Source organism: Aotus nancymaae, unplaced genomic scaffold (assembly GCF_030222135.1).
Source record: "Aotus nancymaae isolate 86718 unplaced genomic scaffold, 86718_ANA_hifiasm-v0.15.2.pri h1tg000010l, whole genome shotgun sequence".
Taxonomy (NCBI): domain Eukaryota; kingdom Metazoa; phylum Chordata; class Mammalia; order Primates; family Aotidae; genus Aotus; species Aotus nancymaae.
This window is the reverse complement of record NW_026988421.1, coordinates 27,265,507-27,288,028: the sequence shown is the minus strand read 5'-3', so window position 1 is coordinate 27,288,028 and position 22,522 is coordinate 27,265,507. Positions and strand designations below refer to the sequence as shown.

The 22,522-nt window shown below is 43.8% G+C and overlaps 1 protein-coding gene and 1 long non-coding RNA gene across 3 annotated transcripts in view; both read right to left on the bottom strand.

Annotated features, from left to right (window-relative positions):
* The window catches only part of PCGF6 (polycomb group ring finger 6), a 43,904-nt gene extending 34,675 nt beyond the window's left edge, over window positions 1-9,229 (bottom strand). Inside the window, exons 1-6 of one of the 2 annotated variants that reach the window (XM_012439616.2) lie at window positions 8,800-9,229; window positions 7,135-7,234; window positions 6,950-7,046; window positions 5,647-5,702; window positions 5,490-5,549; window positions 4,480-4,588 (exon numbers count right to left, since the gene is read on the bottom strand). In XM_012439616.2, the coding sequence (XP_012295039.1) occupies window positions 4,480-4,588; window positions 5,490-5,549; window positions 5,647-5,702; window positions 6,950-7,046; window positions 7,135-7,234; window positions 8,800-9,159 (782 nt within the window). In that variant the 5' untranslated portion in view covers window positions 9,160-9,229. The remainder of the gene's footprint in view (window positions 1-4,479; window positions 4,589-5,489; window positions 5,550-5,646; window positions 5,703-6,949; window positions 7,047-7,134; window positions 7,235-8,799) is intronic. The other variant, XM_012439617.3, reaches the window with a different exon arrangement.
* Window positions 9,230-12,546: 3,317 nt separating this feature from the next.
* LOC110568721 (uncharacterized) lies at window positions 12,547-22,454 on the bottom strand. Its single transcript, XR_002478927.2, has 3 exons — window positions 22,080-22,454; window positions 13,140-13,235; window positions 12,547-12,960 (listed from the first exon to the last, which is right to left on the bottom strand). It is a non-coding gene; the product is annotated as an uncharacterized LOC110568721 (long non-coding RNA).
* Between the last annotated feature and the right edge of the window lie 68 nt (window positions 22,455-22,522).

Here is a 22,522-nt window from a genome sequence, read left to right as displayed (position 1 = left end):
CAGGAAAGCCTGCTATGATTAATTGATTTCTGCTGCAAATAAAGAAAGAAAAAATGGTGGCATACCCATCACATGTTTACCATTGTTGTATTACAGTATCTGACTTTTCAAAAAAGGTATAAAAAGTGGATCCGAGTTCCTGCTGTGCATTAGTGAAAAATGTTACATTTCCCCCAAAAAAATTTTTTTTTGAAGGGGAGACAGGGTCTTGCTGTTGCCCAGGATGGAATACAGTGACGCAATCAAGGCTCACTGCAGCCTCAACCTCCCGGACTCAATCGATCCTCCCCCATTAGCCTTCCGAGTAGATGGGACTACAGGTGCATGCCACCATACTCAGTTAATTTTTCTTTTTATATTTTTTGTAGAGATAGAGTTTCACCATAGTGCCTAGGCTGGGGTCCAGCTCTTGGGTTCAAGCGGTCCTCCTACCTCTGCCTCCCCAAGTGCTAGGATTACAGGCATGAGCCACCATGCTTAGCTCTCAAAATAATTTTTTAGAAAGATAATTCTTTTTAATTTTCTTTTTCTTTTTTGATGGAGTTTTGCTCTTGTCAGCCAGGCTGGAGTGCAATGGCGCTATCTCGGCTCACTGCAACCTCCGTGTCCCAGGTTCAAGTGATTCTCCTGCCTCGGCCTCCCAAGTAGCTGGGGCTAAAGGCACACACCACCATGCCTGGCTAAGTTTTGTATTGTTTTATTTTGTTTTGTTTGAGATGGAGTTTTGCTCTTGTTGGCCAGGCTGGAGTGCACTGGCATGATCTCGGCTCACTGCAACCTCCGTCTCCTGGGCTCAAGCGAATCTCCTGTCTCAGCCTCCTGTGTAGCTGGGATTACAGGCACAGGCCACCACACCCAGCTAATTTTTTTGGGGAGGCCTGCCTTGGCCTTCCAAAGTGCTGGGATTACAGGCATGAGCCACCGCACCCAGCCAAATCCTTTTAATTTTCAAATGTTAATTAGCTAGTCATTAAAAGATACTACTCCAGCCTCTTTTAATTAGTATGAAAATAAAACAAGTCACATGTAAAAATTCAAACACAATGGCAAGTAAGACTTCTTCCCACCCTAGACTCACAGACTCCAGTGCCACTTCCTAGGGGCAACTGCTATTAATATGTTCTTTTTTTTTTTTTTGAGACAGAGGGTCTCACTCTGTTGCCCAGGCTGGGGTGCAGGTATGATCTCAGCACAATGCAACCTCCACCTCCCGGGTTCAAGCGATTCTCCTACCTCAACCTCCAGAGTAGCTGGGATTACAGGCGTCTGCAACAACGCCCAGCTAATTTTTCGTATTTTAGTAGAGATGGGGTTTCACTGCGTTGCCCAGGGTGGTCTTGAACTCCTGACCCCGTGATCCGCCTGCCTTGGCCTCCCAAACTGCTGGGATTACAGGTGTGAGCCACACCACGCCCAGCCTTTTTTTTCTTTTTTTGGACACAGAGTCTTGCTCTGTCGCTCAGGCTGAAGTGCAGTGGTATGATCTTGGCTCACTGCAACCTCCGCCTCCCAATTCAAGTGATTCTCCGGCCTCAGTCTCCCGAGTAGCTGGGATAACAGGCACACACCACCACACTCGGCTACTAATTTTTTATATTTTTGGTAGAGACAGTGTTTTACCATGTTGGCCAGGCTGGTCTCGAACTCCTGATCTCGAGTGATCCACCCACCTCGACCTCCCAAAGTGCTGAGATTACAGGCATGAGCCACTGTGCCTGACCTTTTTTGTTTTGAGACAGAGTTTCACTCTCATTACCCAGGCTGGCATGCGATAACATGATCTCGGATCACTGCAACTTCCACCTCCCAGGTTCAAGTGATTCTCCCGCCTCAGCCTCCCAAATAGCTGGAACTACAGGTGCCTGCCACCACACTGGACTAATTTTTTGTATTTTCAGTAGAGACAGGGTTTTATCATGTTGGCCAGGGTGGTCTTGAACTCCTGACCTCAGGTATCTGTCCGCCCACCTTGGCCTCCCAAAGTGCTGGGATTACAGGCATGAGCCACCATGCCCAGCCAATGTTCTTAAATGTGCTTTCAGGAATGGTCTGTGCACATAAAAAATATACGTGTATTATTTTCCACCATCCTCTTTTTAAAAAGCTTAAGTGAGCACATGGTTCAAATACCTGCCTTCTACACCTTGCTTTTCCCACTTAATACATCTTGGCACATATTCATGTATGGGTATACCATTATTTAACCTACTCCCTTACAGACATTTAAATTGCAACACTTTTTAATAACAAATTGCTGGATTAAAATCTGGAATTACATGATTTCTTCGAATTTTTTCCAAAGGCATCTTTATTTCATTATCATCAACCACTACTATGGGCTTCTTGGGGATATAAGAAATGTCTCTTGCCTTTTAGGGGTTCTTAATATCAGTTGAGAGCACAAAGTAAATATACAAGGAGATAAATACAACAAAACATATGCTAGATAATAAATGATACAAGTAGCTTAGAGTTATAAAGAGATGACTGAGAAGTAAAATAGTCATCAGTGATACCTGAGAAATCTAGATTTTTCCAAGAAAGGCATTTTAGTTTACTATGCCGACAGTTAAGCATTTGAAACTACAGTTTGATACATGCCAACTCTGTGACCATAACAGTCTGTTTATTTTTATTATTATTATTTTTTAAGACGGGGTTTCACCATGTTGGTCAGGCTGGTCTTGAACTCCTGACCTCAGGTGATCCGCCCGCCTTGGCCTCCAAAGTGCTTGGATCACAGGTGTGAGCCACCGCGCCTGGCCAACAGTGTGCTTAACATTGTTGCACTAAAATGGAGTATACCATATGCTACAGTGTATGAAAGAAACAATTTATTCTAATTAGAAAATTATCTAGCCAGGTACAGTGGCTCAAGTCTAATCCCAGCACTTTGGGAGGCTGAGGTGGGTGGATCACTTGAGGTCAGAAGTTTGAGACAAGCCTGACCAACATGGAGAAACCCCGTCTCTATGAAAAATACAAAATTAGCTGGGTGTGGTGGTGCATACCTGTAATCCCAGCTACTGGGGAGGTTGAGGGAGGCGAATCGCTTGAACCCAGGAGGCAGAGGTTGCTGTGAGCCAAGATCATGCCACTGCACTCCAGCCCGGGCAACAAAAGCGAAACCCCATCTCAAAAAAAAAAAAAAAAAAAAGAAAGGTATCTAACTACTTTGGGAAACAATTTGGCAAAATCAAGTACAGTTGAAGAGAAACATACCCTAAGAGTTACCACTCTCATATATACACAGGAGATATATATATGTTTATAGAAACATTGTTTATAATAGCAACAACCAAACAAATCAACAAACCTGGAAACAACCTAAATACTCAACAGAAGAGGAAAAGATGAAAAGATAAGTAATAATATATTTATTTTAATGGAATACCAGATAATGGTAAAAATGAATGAACTAGAGCTACATATTTCAACAGGGATGAATCACACAGTACTGAGTGAAAAGTATACCATTTTAAGTTTGGCAAAAACAATTCTACGTATTGCTTAGGAATAGATATACATGTGGCAACCATATGAAGAAAAAGCATGGAAAGGACAAACACTACTTTTAAGAGAGTGGTTATTAACCTCTGAAGGAAGAGTTAGCCAGAGACTTCAGCGATATTAGCAATGGTTTATTTCTTTTTTTTTTTTTTTTTTGAGACGGAGTTTCGCTCTTGTTACCCAGGCTGGAGTGCAATAGCGCGATCTCGGCTCACTGCAACCTCCGCCTCCTGGGTTCAAGCAATTCTCCTGCCTCAGCCTCCTGAGTAGCTGGGATTACAGGCACGGGCCACCATGCCCAGCTAATTTTTTGTATATTTAGTAGAGACGGGGTTTCACCATGTTGACCAGGATGGTCTCGATCTCTTGACCTCGTGATCCACCCGTCTCGGCCTCCCAAAGTGCTGGGATTACAGGCTTGAGCCACCGCGCCCGGCCAGCAATGGTTTATTTCTTAAGCCAGATGATTAGAATACTACTGGTTATATTTCTTTTTTATTGTAATTTTTTTTTGAGATGAAGTTTTGCTCTTGTCACCTAGGCTGGAGTACAATGGCATGATCTCTGCTCACTGCAGCCTCCACCTCCCAGGTTCAAGCGATTCTCCTGCCTCAGGCTCCCAAGTAGCTGGGATTACAGGCACCCGCCACTATGCCCAGCTAATTTTTTTTTTTTTTTTTTTGTATTTTTAGTAGAGATGGGGTTTAGCCATGTTAGCCAGGCTGGTCTCGAACTGCTGACCTCAGGTGATCCACCTTCCTCAGCCTCCCAAAGTGCTGGGATTACGGGCATAAGCCACTATGTCTGGCCCTTTATACCTTTTTCTAATTATTTCTAATATTCAATTCTTTCACAATTTTCGAAGGAGATGTCAGAAAAACTTGATTTTACCTGAGTTCAGAATGATTTCCTAACATTGGGACTTTTAACACTGTTTAAGGTTAAAAAGTACATTTTTAGGGTACTCACCCAATGAACTCCAGTAATAATGACATATCAAGTTCAGGTGGAATTCGAAACACTGATTCTAGGACTTTTTTAGATCTTCCTTTGCTTGAAGAGACTGGCTGTGGAATAGCTATTTGATAGCCAAACAAAAACGTTAATTTAGAATAAAAATGTCATAAATTGAGGTCTTTGGAAAAATAACTAGACAGATATTATAACTATGTTGAGTATTTAAAAGATCATAAAGCACTCAATCTCCCTGTCTAATGACATTGGCTAATCTGTCAAAACCAGTGAAATGAGAGGCAAGCCTGGGGACCACTCCATGAGGGAAGGCAGACATGTGTGGCTGGCTTACTGGGGCCACAGAGAGAGCTCATCAGAACAGCAACATGTGTAGACAACTCTGCATAAGCACTACTATGTGCCAGGGCTCATGCTTAGTACTTCACACTCATCATTTCATTTAATCCTTACTATAATCCCATGATATAGGTACCACTACTACTCCTTTTTCTTTTTTAACTGATAAAGAAACAGGCTTAGAGAGATTAAGCAATTTGTCTAAAGTCACCCAGGTAACTAAGTGAAAGAACCAGGATTTAAATTCAAATCTATTTGACATCCATTCCATGATATTACATCATTGTAAAAACTAATGCTTGAACAGTTACTCTGTGCCAGGCACTGTTTTAAGTGCTTATATTACTCAATATATATATATTTTAAATAAAGTGGTATTATTATCACTATTTTGTAGATGAGGAAACAGACATTTAAGTATGTAACTGGCTTGGCTTAAGTTATACACCTCATAAAGTAGAAGGGCCAGGAACAAACTCAGAGAATCTAGCTCCAGAGCCTACAATCTCTAATTTTGATAAATAATTAAATTGGATTACACACAGCACTACCTTCAAAATCTCTCAGATCATATAACAAGTTACCCCCAAAAGAACTTCAAAGGGCATATATTTTATTGTTAGTATTCTTTAATCTATAAGTACATTATGGTATACACCCAAACTTACCAGGTTTAGGTACTTCTAGACCTCTTTCTTTATAGAAATCATGCATTTGCTTTTTTTCTCCTAAAAAATGATAAAACACAGACTAAATTACACTTAAAATGTAACTAGTAGAGTCAGAGATTCTGGGATTCACAACTATGTAATAAAAGAAACTTACTTTCCTCTAGATTGATCACTAATTTGTACACTATGTCTTGTAACTGTCGGTCCAACCTAATAAAAGGAAAGGATGGAGAATACCTCAGAATTCAGAAAAATGCATTTTGGTACAGAGTGAGTTGATAGTGTTTTCTCTTGAGAGTGGATATCTTCTTTCACAGAGGTGAGTTACTTTTAAGTAGCATTTATAGTTCCTAAAATATAACTCACTCAAGAAAACCTTAAGTAATTACATGTAATCATAAAGTATTCATAGATTCTTGAATGACTCACTAAACTGTTTCATGTGCATTGATTGTGTTTGTGTCTTTGTGTGACAACAAGGTCTCACTTTTGTCACCCAGGCTGGAGTGCAGTGGCTCAATCATGGCTCACTGCAGCCTCTACTTCCCAGGCTTAGGTGATTTTCCCACCTCAGCCTCCCAGAGAGCTGGGACGAAAGGCACGTGCCACCATGCCTGGTTAGTTTGATTTTATTCCCTTCCTAAGAATATGAGTTGAGGGCAGAGACTGTATTTTGAACTTCTATCATCTGCAAAGCACTCCTGTGTGAAGGCAGTAAAAACTCAATAGTATTTGTTGAATAAATAACAGTAATCTGTTAGTATTTTTCCTCTCTTAAGAAACTGAGTACGAACTGGAATTTTGATTAATAAGCCACAATGAGCTATGACAAATGGGCTTTACTAAAGAGGCCAGTTGTTTCAGTTATTATTTCTAAAAAAAAAAAAAAAAAAAAAGAATTAATAAGCCTAAACTAGCCTCATTAACTTCAGTGAGTGATGGAATTAAAATTCTCAGGAAAGAGGCCTGTGCCTCTTTTAAGTTCTTAGCAGATATTACAGTGCCTGGTACATAGTAAGTGCTCTCTCTATATATTTCTTAAAAGAATATGTAGTTCCCTTTTAATTTTGAGAGAGGTCAAAAAAAAATTTTTTTTGAGACAGTCTCCTCCTTCTGTCACCCAAACTGGAGTACAGTGGCATGATCTCGGCTCCTGCAACCTCTGCCTCCCAGGTTCAAGCGATTCTCCTGCATCAGCTTCCTCAGTAGCTGGGATTATAGGGATGTGCTACCACACCTGGCTAATAGTGGAGGCGGGGTTTCACCATGTGGGCCAGGCTGGTCTTGAACTCCTGACCTCAAGTGATCTGCCCACCTCAGCCTCCCAAAGTGCTGGGATTATGGTGTGAGCCACTGAGTGCATCCTGAGAGGTCAAGAATTTATTCCAACCACATAACTTCAAGCTTTCAGAAAAAGTATATTTAAAATACAATTGTTGCTTATATATTCCTCTTACCTTATGTTATAAAGAGGTTGTGTCTGATGTACTACTATATTGCATTTTGGACATCTGTTGCTGTAGTAAAAATGTCTTACAATGCAGCTTTTACAAACTGTTGAAAAAGAAAATGTTAAAATTAGGATGCTTTCAAGACATTTCAAAAACTGAAAAATTATTCAGAAATGTGAACGTATGCTTACAGGTATGAAGACATTCTGTAATGGTAGTTGCATCTATTAAGTAACCTTTGCAAATGGAACACAAGATGTATGGGGTCAGCTCAGAGAGATTAATCAGGCGCTGCAAATACAATGGAAACAGTTTTAAAATACAAGTGCTTGCCTTCTTCAAATTCCTTTTTTTGTTGTTGAGACAGAGTCTCACTTTGTCACCTAGGCTGGAGTGTAGTGGCGTGATCTTGGCTCAATGAAACCTCTATTTCCTGGGTTAAAGTGATTCTCCTGCTTCAGCCTCCCAAGTAGCTGGGATTACAGGTGCACACCACTATAGCCTGACTAATTTTTGTATTTTTAGTAGAGATGAGGTTTCACCATGTTGGCCAGGCTGGTCATGAACCCCTGACCTCAGGTGATCCGTCCACCTCGGCTTCCCAAAGTGCTAGGATTATGAGTGTGAGCCACTGCGCTCAGCCCACCTTCATCAAATTCTTTTACAAGATTATCTCAAAATGTCACTGCAGGCTGGGTGCACTGCAGGCTGAGCACAGTGGCTCAGGCCTGTAATCCCAGCACTTTGGGAGACCAAGGCAGGCAGATCACCTGAGGTCACAAGTTCGAGACCAGCCTGGCCAATATGGTGGAACCATCTCTACTAAAAAGGCCCGTCTCTACAGCCTTCCTGTAATCCCAGCTACTCGGGAGGCTGAGGCAAGATAATCACTTGAAGCCAGGAAGTGGAGGTTGCAGTGAGCCAAAATTGTGCCACTGCACTCCAGCCTGGATGACAGAGTGAGGCTCTGTCTCAAAAAAAAAAAAAATGTCACTGCAACATGGAAACATATACCTCCAACCCATCAAAATACTGCGGAAAGTTACCATAATAACACAATATAAATTATTGTTTCTTTTCTTTTTCTTTTTAGACAGAGTCTCGCTCTGTCACCCACACTGGAGTGCAATGGCCCAATCTCGGCTCACTGCAACCTCCACCTCTCAGGTTCAAGCGATTCTCCTGCCTCAGCCTCCTGAGTATCTTGGATTGGTAGCCACTGCGTCCGGCCAAATTACTGTTTCAAAAGGATCTTTACTGCCTAGTAAGCAGCAGCTTCAATAATTATTTACAAGGCAGACTAGATGGCTCACGCCTGTAATCCTAACACTTTGGAAGACTGGAGAGGGAGGATCGCTTGAACTCAGGAGTTCGAGACCAGCCTGGGCAACACAAGGAGCCCTCCTCTCTACCAAAAAAAAATTTTTTTTAAATTAGCCCGGCATGGTGGCGCGTGCCTGTAGTCCCAGCTATTCCGGATCCTGAGGCGAGAGGATCGCTTGGGCTCACGAGTTGGAGGCTGTAGTGAGCCATGGTCGTGCCGCTGCACTCTAGCTTGCGCGACCCTGTCCCAAAATAACTATAAGTATTAACAAAACGAATGAGTCAGACCCGCAGAACCTAACTGACCTGCAGTAACTTCACAAAATAATCGGGTACGGACCGGGGCGGGGTTGGGCCGGAGGCCTGTTGCCGCCACAGGACTAGGGAGCAGGGGCCGGGGTTGCAGGAGGTCGGCTCCAGTGCCCCGGGGGGGCAGCGGCGCACTAGTTTCGGGCCCAGGCCTGGCCGATATACGCCAGCAACGTCCCTGACGCCGCTCGGGACGAGAGGGGTCGCACGGGGACTCTAAATACCTCCTCTTCGTCCTCCGAGTCCTGCCGGCCTCCCTCCAGCCTCAGCGAGAAGTGACTCATGTCCTCCTCCTCCTCCTCTTCTTCCTCCTCCAGCTCCTCTTCTTCTTCCAACTCCTCGTCCTCGTCCTCGAAGCGGCCTCTAAAGCGGCCTAGGCCACGTTCCGGCTCCAGCTCAGGGGGCCGGGAGCCGGAGCAGCAGGGAGCCCCGGTCTCGGACAGAGGCGCCGGTCCCTCCTCAACCGCTGCCGGTGCGGGCGTGAGGGCGGGCGGGGAGACGGGAGGCGGAGGCAGCAAGGCTGCAGTTCCCTCGGCTTTGGCAGCACCCACGCTGCCCGCCGTCACCACCGCGACCCCCTCCATGGCTCGGGGAGACACCAGGCGAGGCGAAGCGGCGGGAGAGCGCGGGAGTTCAGCCGGCCCCGGACGGCACTGCTGCGCAGGCGCGACAGCCTGAGGGGCCCACCGGGAAATGTAGTTTAGCTGCCTCACCTCCGCGGGGCGCAAACCCCGCAGCTCAGGGGCAGGCGGCGGGGCGCGCGGGGCGCACCTTAAAGGAGTCTCACCACATTTTCCCCTTAGAAGGGGACGCTCTCTTCGCCTCCTTTTACAAACGACAAAATTATTACCGTTCCAGGCAACAATATAATATTTGCATCACCTAATTCGCAGAGCACTGAAGCAGGTAGCATAAGATGTTGAATTACAAATAATGATCATTTCCAGTTGAGTACCAACTATTTATCTCTTCTGTGGCAAATCACCTCCAAGCAAGATTATTTCCCTTAGGAAATATGAAGTTCCTGCCAGGCGCGGTGGCTCACGCCTGTAATTCCAGCACTTTGGGAGGCTGAGGCGGGAGGATCACCTGAGGTCGGGAGTACGGCACCAGCCTGACCAACATGGAGAAACTGCGTTTCTACTAAAATACAGAATTAGCGGGCGTGGTGGCGCATGCCTGTAATCTCAGCTACTCGGAAGGCTGAGGCAGCAGAATCGCTTGAACCTGGGAGGCGGAGGTTACGGTGAGCCGAGATCGGGCCATTGCACTCCAGCCTGTACAACAAGAACGAGACTCTGACTCAAAAAATAATAATAATAATAATGAGTACATAAAAAAGCCGAATGTGGGCCGGGAGTGGTGGCTCACAGAGGCTGAGGCAGGAGAATCGCTTGAGCCCAGGAAGCAGTGGTTGCAGTGAGCAGAGATGGCGCCACTGCACTCCAGCCTGGGTGACGCAGCGACACCCTGTCTCAAAAAAAATAAAATAAAAAAATGCTGAATGTGTTCTTAATGAGCAATAGTAATGCTAATTTGGTTGGAAGCAGTGTAAGTACTTCCTAGGAAATTGATGATGAAATCAAGTCACAGTATTTGCTTGGGGTACAGTGAACCAGGTTATGTATTCCCATTGTTTCTGGACCAGAACCCCCTCTCCTTCTGTGGTCCCAAAGTCTGGTCAAGCTTGAGATACTGAAGTCTGCAAGACCCAAGAAAGAATGGAAGGAAGAAAATGTCTCCTAAAATGAGGAGGTATAGACTCCAGAGGGTTGGGAATGAAAACTACTACAGTATTGAAAGAGAATGTCTCAAGTAGATGTGGTGGAGCGCTACAGTAATTCCATATAGTCAAGAGTTCAAGATGAGCCTGGGCAACACAGTCACAGCTCATCTCAAAAACAAAAACAGGCTGGGCCTTGTGGCTCACGCCTATAATCCCAGCACTTTGGGAGGCCAAGGCGGGTGGATCACCTGAGGTCGGAGCTCGAGACCAGGCTTACCAACATGGAGAAACTCCATCTCTAATAAAAATACAAAATTAGTTGTGTGTGGTGGCACATGCCTGTAATCCCAGCTACTTGGTAGACTGAGACAGGAGAATCGCTTGAAACCGGGAGGTACAGGTTGTGGTGAACCAAGATCGCACCATTGCACTCCAGCCTCGGCAACAAGAGCACACACAACAAGAGCAAAACTCTGTCTCAAAAAAAAAAAAAAAAAAAAGAAAGAAAGAAAGAAAAGAAAAGATGGTCAACATCATAAGTCTTCAGAGAAATGCAAATCAAAATCACAATAATATGCCCCTATTAGTTTTTTTTTTTTTTTTGAGATAGTCTCACTCTGTTGCCCAGGCTGTAGTGCAGTGGCATGATCTCAGCTCACTGCAACCTCTGTCTCCCGGCTTCAAGCAATTCTCGTGCCTCGGCCTCCGAGTAGCTAGGACTATAGAAGTACACCACCACACCCAACCAGTTTTTGTAGAGATGTGGTTTTGCCATGTTAACCAAGCTGGTCTCGAACTCCTGAACTCAAGTGATCCATACGCCTCTGCCTCCCAAAGTGCTGGGATGACAGGTGTGAGCCACTGTGCCCAGCCCACTTCACCATATTAGGATGGCTATAATAATAAACAGATAATAAAAAGTTTTGTGGAGGATGTAGGGAAATTGGAACCCTCACACATTGTTGGTAGGACTGTCAAATGGTGCAGCAACTTTGAGAAACAGTCTGGCAGTTCTCAAAAGCTTGAACATAAAGTTGCCATGTGAGCCAACGTTTTCACTCCTAGGTATATGAAGAAAAATTAAAACATATGTTCATACAAAAACGCTTACATGAATGCTCATAGCAGCATTACTGATGAAAACAAACAGAATGAACTCCAATGTCCGTCAACTGAAAATGGATAAATAAAATGTCATTGATCCACTCAGTGGAATATTACTTAGTCACATTTTATTATTTCATAAAAATGAAGCAATGGGCCGGTGCAGTGGCTCACACCTGTAATCGCAGCACTTTGGGAGGCTGAGGTGGGTGGATCACTTGAGGTCAGGAGTTCGAGACCAGCTTGGCCAACATGGTAAAACCCCATCTCTACTAAAAATACAAAAATTAGCTGGGCACGGTGGTGGGCACCTGTAATCCCAGCTACTTGGGAGGCTGAGGCAGGAGAATCACTTGAACCTGGGAGGCAGAGGTTGCAGTGAGCAGAGATTGTGCTTCTGCACTCCCGCCTGGGCAATGGAGCGAGTGTTCAAAAATAAATAAATAAATAAATAAATAAATAAAGCTATGGCCATAAGCATATGAAAAACTGCTCAACGTCACTAATCATTAGAGAAATGCAAATGAAAACCACAAGGAATCCAGGTGCAGTGGCTAAGTCTGTAATCCTAGAACTTTGGGAAGTAGAGGTGGGCAGATCACTTGAGGTCAAGAGTTCAAGACCAGCCTGGCCAACATGGTGAAACCTTGTCTCTATCAAAAATATAAAAATCAGGGCCGGGCGCGGTGGCTCACGCCTGTAATCCCAGCACTTTGGGAGGCCGAGGCGAGTGGATCACGAGGTCAAGAGAGCGAGACCATCCTGATCAACATGGTGAAACCCCGTCTCTACTAAAAATACAAAAAATTAGCTGGGCATGGTTGTGCGTGCCTGTAATCCCAGCTACTCAGGAGGCTGAGGCAGGAGAATTGCCTGAACCCAGGAGGCGGAGGTTGCGGTGAGCTGAGATCGCGCCATTGCACTCCAGCCTGGGTAACAAAGAGCGAAACTCCGTCTCAAAAAAAAAAAAAAAAAAAAAATATATATATATATATATATGTGTATATAAAAATCAGCCAGGCATGTTGTATACACCCGTAATCCCAGCTACTCAAGAGACTGAGCCCAGATTGCACCACTGCACTTTAGCCTGGGTAACTAAACAACAACAACAAAAAAGTGAGACTCCATCTCAAAAAAAAAAAAAAAAGGCAAAAACCGTATATTTCCACTTATATGAATACCTAGGGTAGTTAAGGTCATAGCGACAGAGAGTAAAATGCTGGTGAGTTTCTGTTTAACGGGTTCAGAGTTTCGGTTTGGGAAGATAAAAATGATCTGGAGATGGAGGGTGGTTATGGCTGCACAACAATGTGAATGTACTTAATGACACTGAACTGTATATTAAATATCGTTAAAGGGGTAAATTCTATGTTTTATATATATTGTACCACAACACAAAGTAATACATACTATAAATAATTAAGGCTGGGCACAGTGACTCACATCTATAATCCCAGCACTTTGGGAGGTACAGATGGACAGATCACTTGAGGTCAGGAGTTTAAGACCAGCTTGGCCAACATGGTGGGTCACAAGGTGACAGAGGCAGACCCTGTCTCAAAAATAAAACAAAAATCTGTAAGATGTGTTAAAACTCATAAAAGTACATCAAAAAAGTTCAATTTTATTACATGTAAATTAAATGATGATAATGACAATAATAATAAACCACATTGAGATACCATTTCTCACCTATCAGAATGGCAAAAACTTAAGAAGTTAGCAACTCACTTTGTTGAATGAGGCCGTAAGGAAATAGTCACTCTCACACGTTGCGAAAAGGATTGCAAACTGACATAAACTTTATGGAGGGGAATTCCGTAATACCTGGGAAAACAAAATAATCCATTTATCTTTTCACCTAGTAATCACTCTTCTGGGAATTCATTCTGAAGATACAATCCAACAATACAAAAATACATACAGAAGGCTGGGCAAGGTGGCTCACACATCTAATCCCAGCACTTTGGGAGGCTAAGGCAGGTGGATCACCTGAGGTCGGGAGATCGAGACCAGCCTGACCAACATGAAGAAACTGTCTCTATCAAAAAAAAAAAAAATTAGCTGGGCATGGTGCTACATGCCTGTAATCCCAACTACTTGGGAGGCTGAGGCAGGAGAATCGCTTGAACCCGTGAGGCGGGAGTTGCAGTGAGCTGAGATCATGCCATTGCACTCCAGATTGGGCAACAAGAGTGAAACTCTGTCTCAAAAAAACAATAAAGTAAATTAGCCAGGCATCATACTGGCAGGTACCTGTAATACCAGCTATTTGGGAGGGTAAGGCAGGAGAATAGCTTGAACCCAGGAGGTGGAAGTTGCAGTGAGCTGACATTGTGCCATTGTACTCCAGCCTGGGTGACAAGAGTGAAACTCCTCAAAAAAAAAAAAAAAAATACATACACAAAAGGTTACTTAATGCAGGTTGGTAATTACACAATACTGGAAACTAAATGCCCATAAACATCAGAGTAACTGAATAAACTACTGAATAGCCACAAGATAGAGTACTGTGCAACTCTAAAAAAAGGAATGAGAAATTTCTCTAAAGACAGTTATGATTTCCAGAATGCATTGGTTTTCGTGTTTTTGTTTTGTTTTGTTTTTTGATACAGAGTTTTGCTCATGTTGCCCAGTCTGGAGCGCAATGGCACAATCTCAGCTCACTACAACCTCTGCCTCCCTGGGTTCAAGCGATTCTTCTGCCTCAGCCTCCTAAGTAGCTAGGATTAAGGCATGTGCCACCATGCCCGGCTAATTTTTTGTATTTAGTAGAGACGGGGTTTCACCATGTTGGTCGGGCTGGTCTGGAACTCCTGATCTCAGGTGCTACACCCACCTTGGCCTCCCAAAATGCTGGGATTACAGGCATGAACTACCACGCCTGGCCGATTTCTAGGATATATTGTTAAGTGAAAAACAGCAATTTAAAAAAGATAATCTATAGTATACCACCTTTTGCTTAAGAAAGAAAGAGAAAGAAAAAAATATACAGTACCTTATCTGCATATTTGAAAAATAAACAGAAAGGATAAACCTGAAACTAATGAGATAAGTTACCCTTTGGATGAGGTTGGAACAAAGGATTGAAGGAATGGATATGACACTTCCCTGAATATATCTTTTTGCATAGTCCTGGATTTCACATTAAAAAAAAAAAAGGGCCAGGCGTGTGGCTCACGCCTGTAATTCCAGCACTTTGGGAGGCTGAGGAGGGTGGATCATGAGGTCAGGAGATCAAGACCATACTGGCTAACACAGTGAAACCCCATCTCTACTAAAAACACAAAAAATTAGCTGGGTGTGGTGGCATGCACCTGTGGTCCCAGCTACTTGGGAGGCTGAGGCAAGAGAATCGCTTGAATCCGGGAGGTAGAGGTTGCAGCGAGCCAAGATCGTGCCACTGCACTCCAGCCTGGGCGACAGAGCGAGATGCTGACTCAAAAAAAAAAAAAAAAAAAAAAAGATGGGAAACCTTCTAAAATTGAATGCAAAAAGAAATAAATTAATCAAACTGTGTTTCAAATGATAAAGATAATCACTGTGAAGGATGGGCTGGGAAGAACTAACCCAAATTACTTTTCTGCAAAGGATTTGGATTATATATCCACAGGCTAAAGACAAAAAGAAGGTTCTTGCTTGGTTCAGTTCCGACATGTATGAATTTCAATTACTACAGTTTAATTAACACCAGTCCAACAATAACATAGTTCAAAGGTAGTTACTACAGTATATTAACTGTAATTGCATAAAGTATATAAACTTTGCTGTTAGCTCTTCAGTCCTCAAATCTCTAAGTAAACAACAGAGGCACCTGGTGATCAGTAACCGTCATCTCACTTCTTTCAAAGTTAGCTGGTGATTGGTCATTGTTCTTAACCTTATTCAGTTGTAGTTGTCTTGTCTCCTTGTCTGCCAGTGACTCACCTGACATTTTATAAAAATGAATAATCGGCTGACGCCCTTTCCAGCCTCAGCCCACCTGCACACGGTGAATTAAAAAAAAAAAAAAGAATAATCAGGCTGGCACAGTGGCTCATGCCTGTAATCCCAGCACTTTGGGAAGCTGAGGCAGGTGGATCACTTGAGCCCAGGAGGATCACTTGAGACCAACCTGGGCAACACAGTAAAACCCTGTCTCTCTCTTTTTTTTTTTTTGAGACAGAGTCTTGCTCTGTTGCCCAGGCTGGAGTGCAATGGCCCAATCTCTGTTCACTGCAAACTCCACCTCCTGGGTTCAAGTGATTCTCCTGCCTCAGCCTCCCGAGTAACTGAGATTACAGGCACCCACCACCACGCCCAGATAATTTTTGTATTTTTAGTAGAGACGGGTTTTCATCATATTGGCTAGGCTGATCTCGAACTGCTGACCTTGTGATCTGCCCGCCTCAGCCTCCTGAAGTGCTAAGATTACAGGTGTGAGCCACCACACCCAGCCTAAAACCCTGTCTCTATAAAAAATACAAAAATTAAGGGCCGGGTGCAGTGGCTCACGTTTGTAATCCCAGCACTTTGGCAGGCTGAGGTGGGTGGATCATGAGGTCAAGAGTTTGAGACCAGCCTGACCAACACGGTGAAACCCTGTCTCTACTAAAAATACAAAAATTGGTCAGCTGTGGTGGCGCATGCCTGTAATCCCAGCTACTCGGGAGGCTGAGGCAAGAAAATCACTTGAACCTGGAGGTGGAGGTTGCAGTGAGCTGAGATCATGCCACTGCACTCCAGCCTGGGCGACAGAACAAAACTACATCTCAGAAAAAAAAATTAGCCAGGCGTGGTGGCTCAAACCTGAAGTCCCAGCTACTTGGGAAGCTGAGGTAGGAGGATTACTCAAGCCTAGGAGGTTGAGGCTGTAGGAATTAATCAACAAATGTGAAAGTGTCATAAAGAAAGGAAAAGTGTTGGAAGTCAAATTTCAGTTACCCATAAATGACAAATTTGTTATCCTATGTGAGGAAATTGGTTGCGATTAAAAGGATGAAGATATCCCAGAGGAAGTGTTGCCAGCAAAAATCCTTTGCATTAAAGGAACTCTCAGAGACATTTCACAACATTGAAAGCACAAAAGAAAAAAAATGTTTGAAACTGATCCAAACTCAGAAAGGAATACAACAATTTGCTAAGGCATGAAAAATATGCTATCGGGGCCGGGTGAGGTGGCTTACGCCTGTAATCCAGCACTTTGGGAGGCTGAGGTGGGCAGATCACGAGGTCAGGAGATCAAGGCCATCCTGGCCAACATGGAAAAACCCGTCTCTACTGAAAATACAAAAATTAGCTGGGCATGGTGGCATGTGCCTATAGTCCCAGCTACTCTGGAGGCTGAGGCAGGAGAATCGTCCCAGCTACTCTGGAGGCTGAGGCAGGAGAATCGCTTGAACACAGGAGGAGATTGCAGTGAGTGGAGACTGCAGTGAGCTGAGATTGCGCCACTGCACTCCAGCCTGGCGACAGAGTGAGACTCCATCTCAAAAAAAAAAAAAAAAAAAGAAAAAGAAAAACGTGCTATTACTATACTTTAAATTATAAGAGAAGAAGGCAAGCAGTATTCAAACTATTCGTAATGAGTTTTTTTCCCAATAAGACTTTAGCACTTATTATTCTTGATGAGTTTTTAACAAAGAAATGAAGCACTTTAAGCCAGGCGTAGTGGCTCACGCCTGTAATCCAAGCACTTTGGAGGCCAAGGTGGGCGGATCACCTGAGGTCGGGAGCTCAAGACCAGCCTGACCAACATGGTGAAACCCTGTCTTAAAAAAAAAAAAAAGAAAATAAATGAACACTTTAGTCCTCAATGTTTCTAATGTTTTAAATTGCAGTGTACCAAATAAATATTTGTTTTACTATCTTAAAAATTGTTTTTTGAGATGGAGTTTCGCTCTTTGTTGCCCAGGCTGGAGTGCAATGGAGTGATCTCAGCTCACCGCAACCTCTGTCTCTCAGCTTCAAGCGATTTTCCTGCCTCAGCCTCCTGAGTAGCTGGGATTATAGGCATCTGCCACCATGCCCGGCTAATTTTGTATTTTTAATAGAGACAGGGTTTCTCCATGTTGGTCAGGCTGGTCTCGAACTCTCAACCTCAGGTGATTCACCCACCTTGGCCTCCAAAGTGCTGGGATTACAGGCGTGAACCACCGTGCCTGGCCCTGTTTTTAATTTTTTATGCATTTATAACCAACAGTAGGAGACTGTTTAATATTTTCACAACATTTTTTTGAAGGTCATAGAACAACGGCAACATTAACATTGATTACTAAGATCACTTTGCATGGTTTCAACTTACACACAAATTGTGTGTGTATGATGGAGTCTCACTCCATTGCCCAAGCTGGAGTGCAGTGGAGTGATCTTGTCTCACTGCAGCCTCTGCCTCCCAGATTCAAGTGATTCTCCTGCCTCAGTCTCCTAAGTAGCTGGGATTACAGGCACCCACCACCACCCCTGACTAATTTTTGTTGTTTTGTTTTGTTTTGTTTTATTTTGAGACAGAGTTTCGCTCTTGTTGCCCAAGCTGGAGTACAATGGTGTAGTCTTGGCTCACTGCAACCTCTGCCTCCTGGGTTCAAGCAATTCTCCTGCCTCAGCCTCCCAAGTAGCTAGGATTACAGGTGCCTGCCACCACGCTCAGCTCATTTTTTGTATTTTTAGTAGAAAAAGCATTTCACCATGTGATCCAGCCTGGTCTCGAACTCCTGACCTCAGGTGATCTGCCTCCTTCGGCCTCCCAAAGTGCTGGGATTACAGGCATGAGCCACTGCTCCTGGCCAGCACACTTATTTTTTATGGCCCCAGACTACTGTGCAGAGCTAGAACTGCCAGCATTCAAAAAATTATTGAATCTAATTAGTACACTTCTTTTTTAAAGAGACATAGGTTAGCAATTCTGAAGCCACTTTCTGTACATCCTAGGATTGAGCAAGTAAATAAATATGTGTGAACAATGACAGAATTCTCACTATTGGAAAAGGGTGTTAAAAATACAGAATAGGGAATGGATAGAATTCTGCTTTACTAGATTAGAATTGGAGACATTGAAGGTGAACTTAAGGATAGGAAGATAAATGGATACAGATAGCTATGTACATGTAGATGTATGTACATTTTTCAGCACTATCTGCTAAGAGGGCCTAGAAGCAATTACATTACCTCACACTCTGGTCTTGGTTTCTAATACCAATAAAAGGAACTAGCCAGGTATGGTGGCTCATACCTGTATTCCCAGCACTTTGGGAGGCCGAGGCAGGTGGATCACTTGAGCCCGGGCGTTGGAGACCAGTCTGGGCAACATGGCAAAACTCCACTTCTACAAAAAATACAAAAATTACCCAGGCATGGTGGCACATGCCTGTGGTCTCAGCTACTTGGGAGGCTGAGGTGGGAGGATCACCTGAGCCCAGGGAGGTCGAGGCTGCAGTGAGCCATGAACATGCCACTGCACCCTAGCCTGGGACAATATAAGGGGAGCCTAGAATGTCTCATTGTGCTAGAAAGTAAGAAGGAAGTGCTCAAACAATTATGCAGCCCTGTCAAAGAAATACAGGAGCCAGTTTGAAGGAGATCCTAATGATCATATTTGTGATAAACAATATCAAAATAAAAATGATGATAATAACAGGTAATGTCTAGTGAGAATATACATTAAATATAGTAAGAAACTGAGTCCACACTGATATAACTGCCTGAATAAATAAATAGGGAGACAGAAAATTCCTTTTTTTTTTTTTTTTGAGACAGAGTCTCCTCTGTCGCCCAGGGTGGAGTGCCGTGGCACGATCTTGGCTCACTACAACCTCACCTCCTTCGGTTCAAGTGAATCTCCTGCCTCAGCCTCCCAAGTAGCTGGGATTACTGGTGTGAGCCACCATGCCAGGCTTTTTTTTTTTAAATTTTTTTTTCAGTAAGGACTGTGTCACTATGTTGGCCAAGCTGGTCTAAAACTCCTGACCCTCCTGCCTCAGCCTCCCAAAGTGCAGGGATTACAGGCATGAGCCACTGTGCCTGGCCAAGAGATGGAAAATTTCTTCCATTAGAAAACCAAAAATAAGTGCAGAATAAATGAGAAATTAGAAAATCACCATATGGTAACCATAGTATTGATAACAGATGCAGAAAAAAATCAGCAATGGACGCTAAAACTAGTATGTGAAAGTGTGAGGGGTTACAGAATTATTACTATTATTATTATTACTTTTTGAGACGGAGTCTCACTTTGTCCCCCAGGCTGGAGTACAGTGGCGCCATCTTGGCTCACTGCAACCTCTGCCTCCCAAGTTCAAGCAATTCTCCTGCCTCAGGCTCCTGAGTAGCTGGGATTACAGGCGTGTGCGCTACCACGCCCAGCTAATTTTTTTATTTTTAGTAGAGATGTGGTTTCACCATGTTGGTCAGGCTGGTCTCGAACTCCTGACCTTGTGATCTGCCCGTCTTGGCCTCCCAAAGTGCTGGGATTACAGGCGTGAGCCGTCGCACCTGGCTATTACTATTATTTAAACACAGGGTTGGCCAGGTGTGGTGGCTCATTCCTGTAATACCAGCAGTTTGGGCGGCTGAGGTGGGAAAATCACTTAAGGTCAGGAGTTCAAGATCAGCCTGGCCAAATGGTGAAACCCCGTCTCTACTAAAAATGTAAAAATTAGTCGGGCATGGTGGTGTACGCCTGTAATCACAGCTACTTTGGAGGCTGAGGCAGGAGAATCACTTGAACCCAGGAGGTGGCACTTGCAGTGAGCCAAGATTGAATAAAAATTAATTCAATTAAGATCAGTTTAATGGGTCACACTCTTTATTTCATTTATTTATTTGTATTTTTTTGAGCCAGAGTCTCCCTTTGTGACCCAGGCTGGAGTGCATTGGCACAATCTCGGCTCACTGCAACCTCCATCTCAGCTCCCAAAGTGCTGGGATTTCTGGGAGGAGCTGCAACCTCTATCCCTAGATTAACTTTGCATGTCAGTCTTGAGATCACCTTTGAACATCATGCTTGCACTTTCTTAATCACACATTTACAGAACACCTTTTAAAATGAAGTAGAAATAACCAATGGCTATTATGTGCTAGGTATTGCATATGCATTATCTCATTTAATTCTCAAAACACTATGACGTAGGTATTATTATTATTTTTTGTTAGAAATTGAGCAACTGGGGTGTAGTAAATTAAGTAACTTGCTCCAGGTTATTCAGCCAGTAAGCAAGGTCAAGCCAGGTGGCCTATGCTGTAGTCTCAGCTACTTGGGAGGCTGCGGTGGGAGATTGCTTGAGCCCAGGAGTTCAAGCCCAACCTGGGCAATATAGTAAGGCTCCATCTCTAATAAATAAAATAAAATATTTTTAAAAAGTAAGCAGGGTCAAAGGACGCTAATAACACCTCAAAACCAATCATGTCAACGGTTGTGCTACATTTTCCCAATGTCTCAGGCTCACTTTACTCATCTGTACCTATTCCACAGAATTACAAGGTTCAAATGAGATAAAACATGCAGGAGTTTTTTACAACCTATGAAGCACATTGCAAAATGGCATATATGATGTTTTCCCCCCCTGAGATGGAGTTTCCTTCTTGCTGCCCAGGCTGGAGTGCAAAGGCGCAATCTCGGTACAATTCAACCTCCACCTCCCGGGTTCAGGTGATTCTTCTACCTCAGCCTCCCGAGTAGCTGGGATTACAGGTGCCCGCCACCCACGTCCAGCTAAATTTTTATATTTTTAGTAGAGATGGTGTTTCACCATGTTAGCCAGGATGGTCTGGAACTCCTTACCTCAGGTGATCCACCTGCCTCTGCCTCTCAAAGTTTTGGGATTACAGGCGTGAGCCACCGCAACAGGCCATGATTTTGTTTTTTTTTGTTTTTTTGGAGACGGAGTCTCGTACTGTCACCCAGGCTGTAGTGCAGTGGCGCGATCTCGGCTCACTGCAATCTCTGCCTCCCGGGTTCAAGCAATTATCCTGCCTCAGCCTCCGGAGTAGCTGGGACCACAGGCAAGCGCCACCATGCCCATCTAATGTTTTTGTATTTTTAGTAGAGATGGGGTTTCACCATGTTGGCCAGGATGGCCTCGATCTCCTGACCTCGTGATCCGCCCGCCTTGGCCTTCCAAAGTGCTGGTATTACAGACGTAAACCACTGCGCCTGGCCGATTTTTAAATATACAATTAAAATAGCTTATTTATAATAACAGATAATAGCATGAATACATAACGTACATATTTCACAACCACAAAATTCTGGTATTTAAAAACTTTTTATTGAAATTTAATGTATATGGCTGACGCCTGTAATCCGAGCACTTTGGGAGGCTGAGGCGGGTGGATCACCTGAGGTCAGGAGTTCGAGACCAGCCTAGTCAACATGGCGAAACGCTGCCTCTACTAAAAATACAAAAATTAGTGGGGCGTGGTGGGCCGCACCTGTAATCCCTGCTACTTGGGAGGCTGAGGCAGGAAAATTGCTTGAACCCGGGAGGCGGAGGTTGCAGTGAGCCAAGATTAGGCCACTGCACTCCAGCCTGGGCGACAGAGCGAGACTATATCTCAAAAAAAAAAAAAAAAAAAGTAATATATATGGTATAAAGTTCATAAAGCATGCAGCTCGATTAATTTTTACAAAAGTAAAAATGACCAAAAAAAAAAAAAAAAAAAATTAACCACTATCCAGATCATAGAAAACATTACCAGTATCTCGGAAGCCTCCCTCTGGCAAATGGTATATGCTTTTAAGTTAAAGACGTGGATTCGAATGCTGACATTTGGACTTCCTTCTTGTGTGACTCTGGTAAATTATTTAACCTCTCTTGGTTTCCGCGGGGCCATCTGTGCAGTGAAAATATTACCTCATAAGATTATTGAATTGAAGGAGATCGCATAATGTAAAACGTCTATCATAATGCCTGAATATAGCTAGCCTGCAATAAATTGCAATTATTATCAGGCAAATGTAACAGGCGGTCATCAACTCCCACTTCCTGCCTTTCTATCGCTCGTTTTTGAAAGTTACTCTTTCCTATTCCGTTTCGCCTTTTTTTCGCCCCTCCTACTGCCGTAAATGGTCTACTAGAGCTGTCGTGAAATGCTCCTCCCCGACCTCCATGCGGCGAAAATGCAATCACGCTTGACGG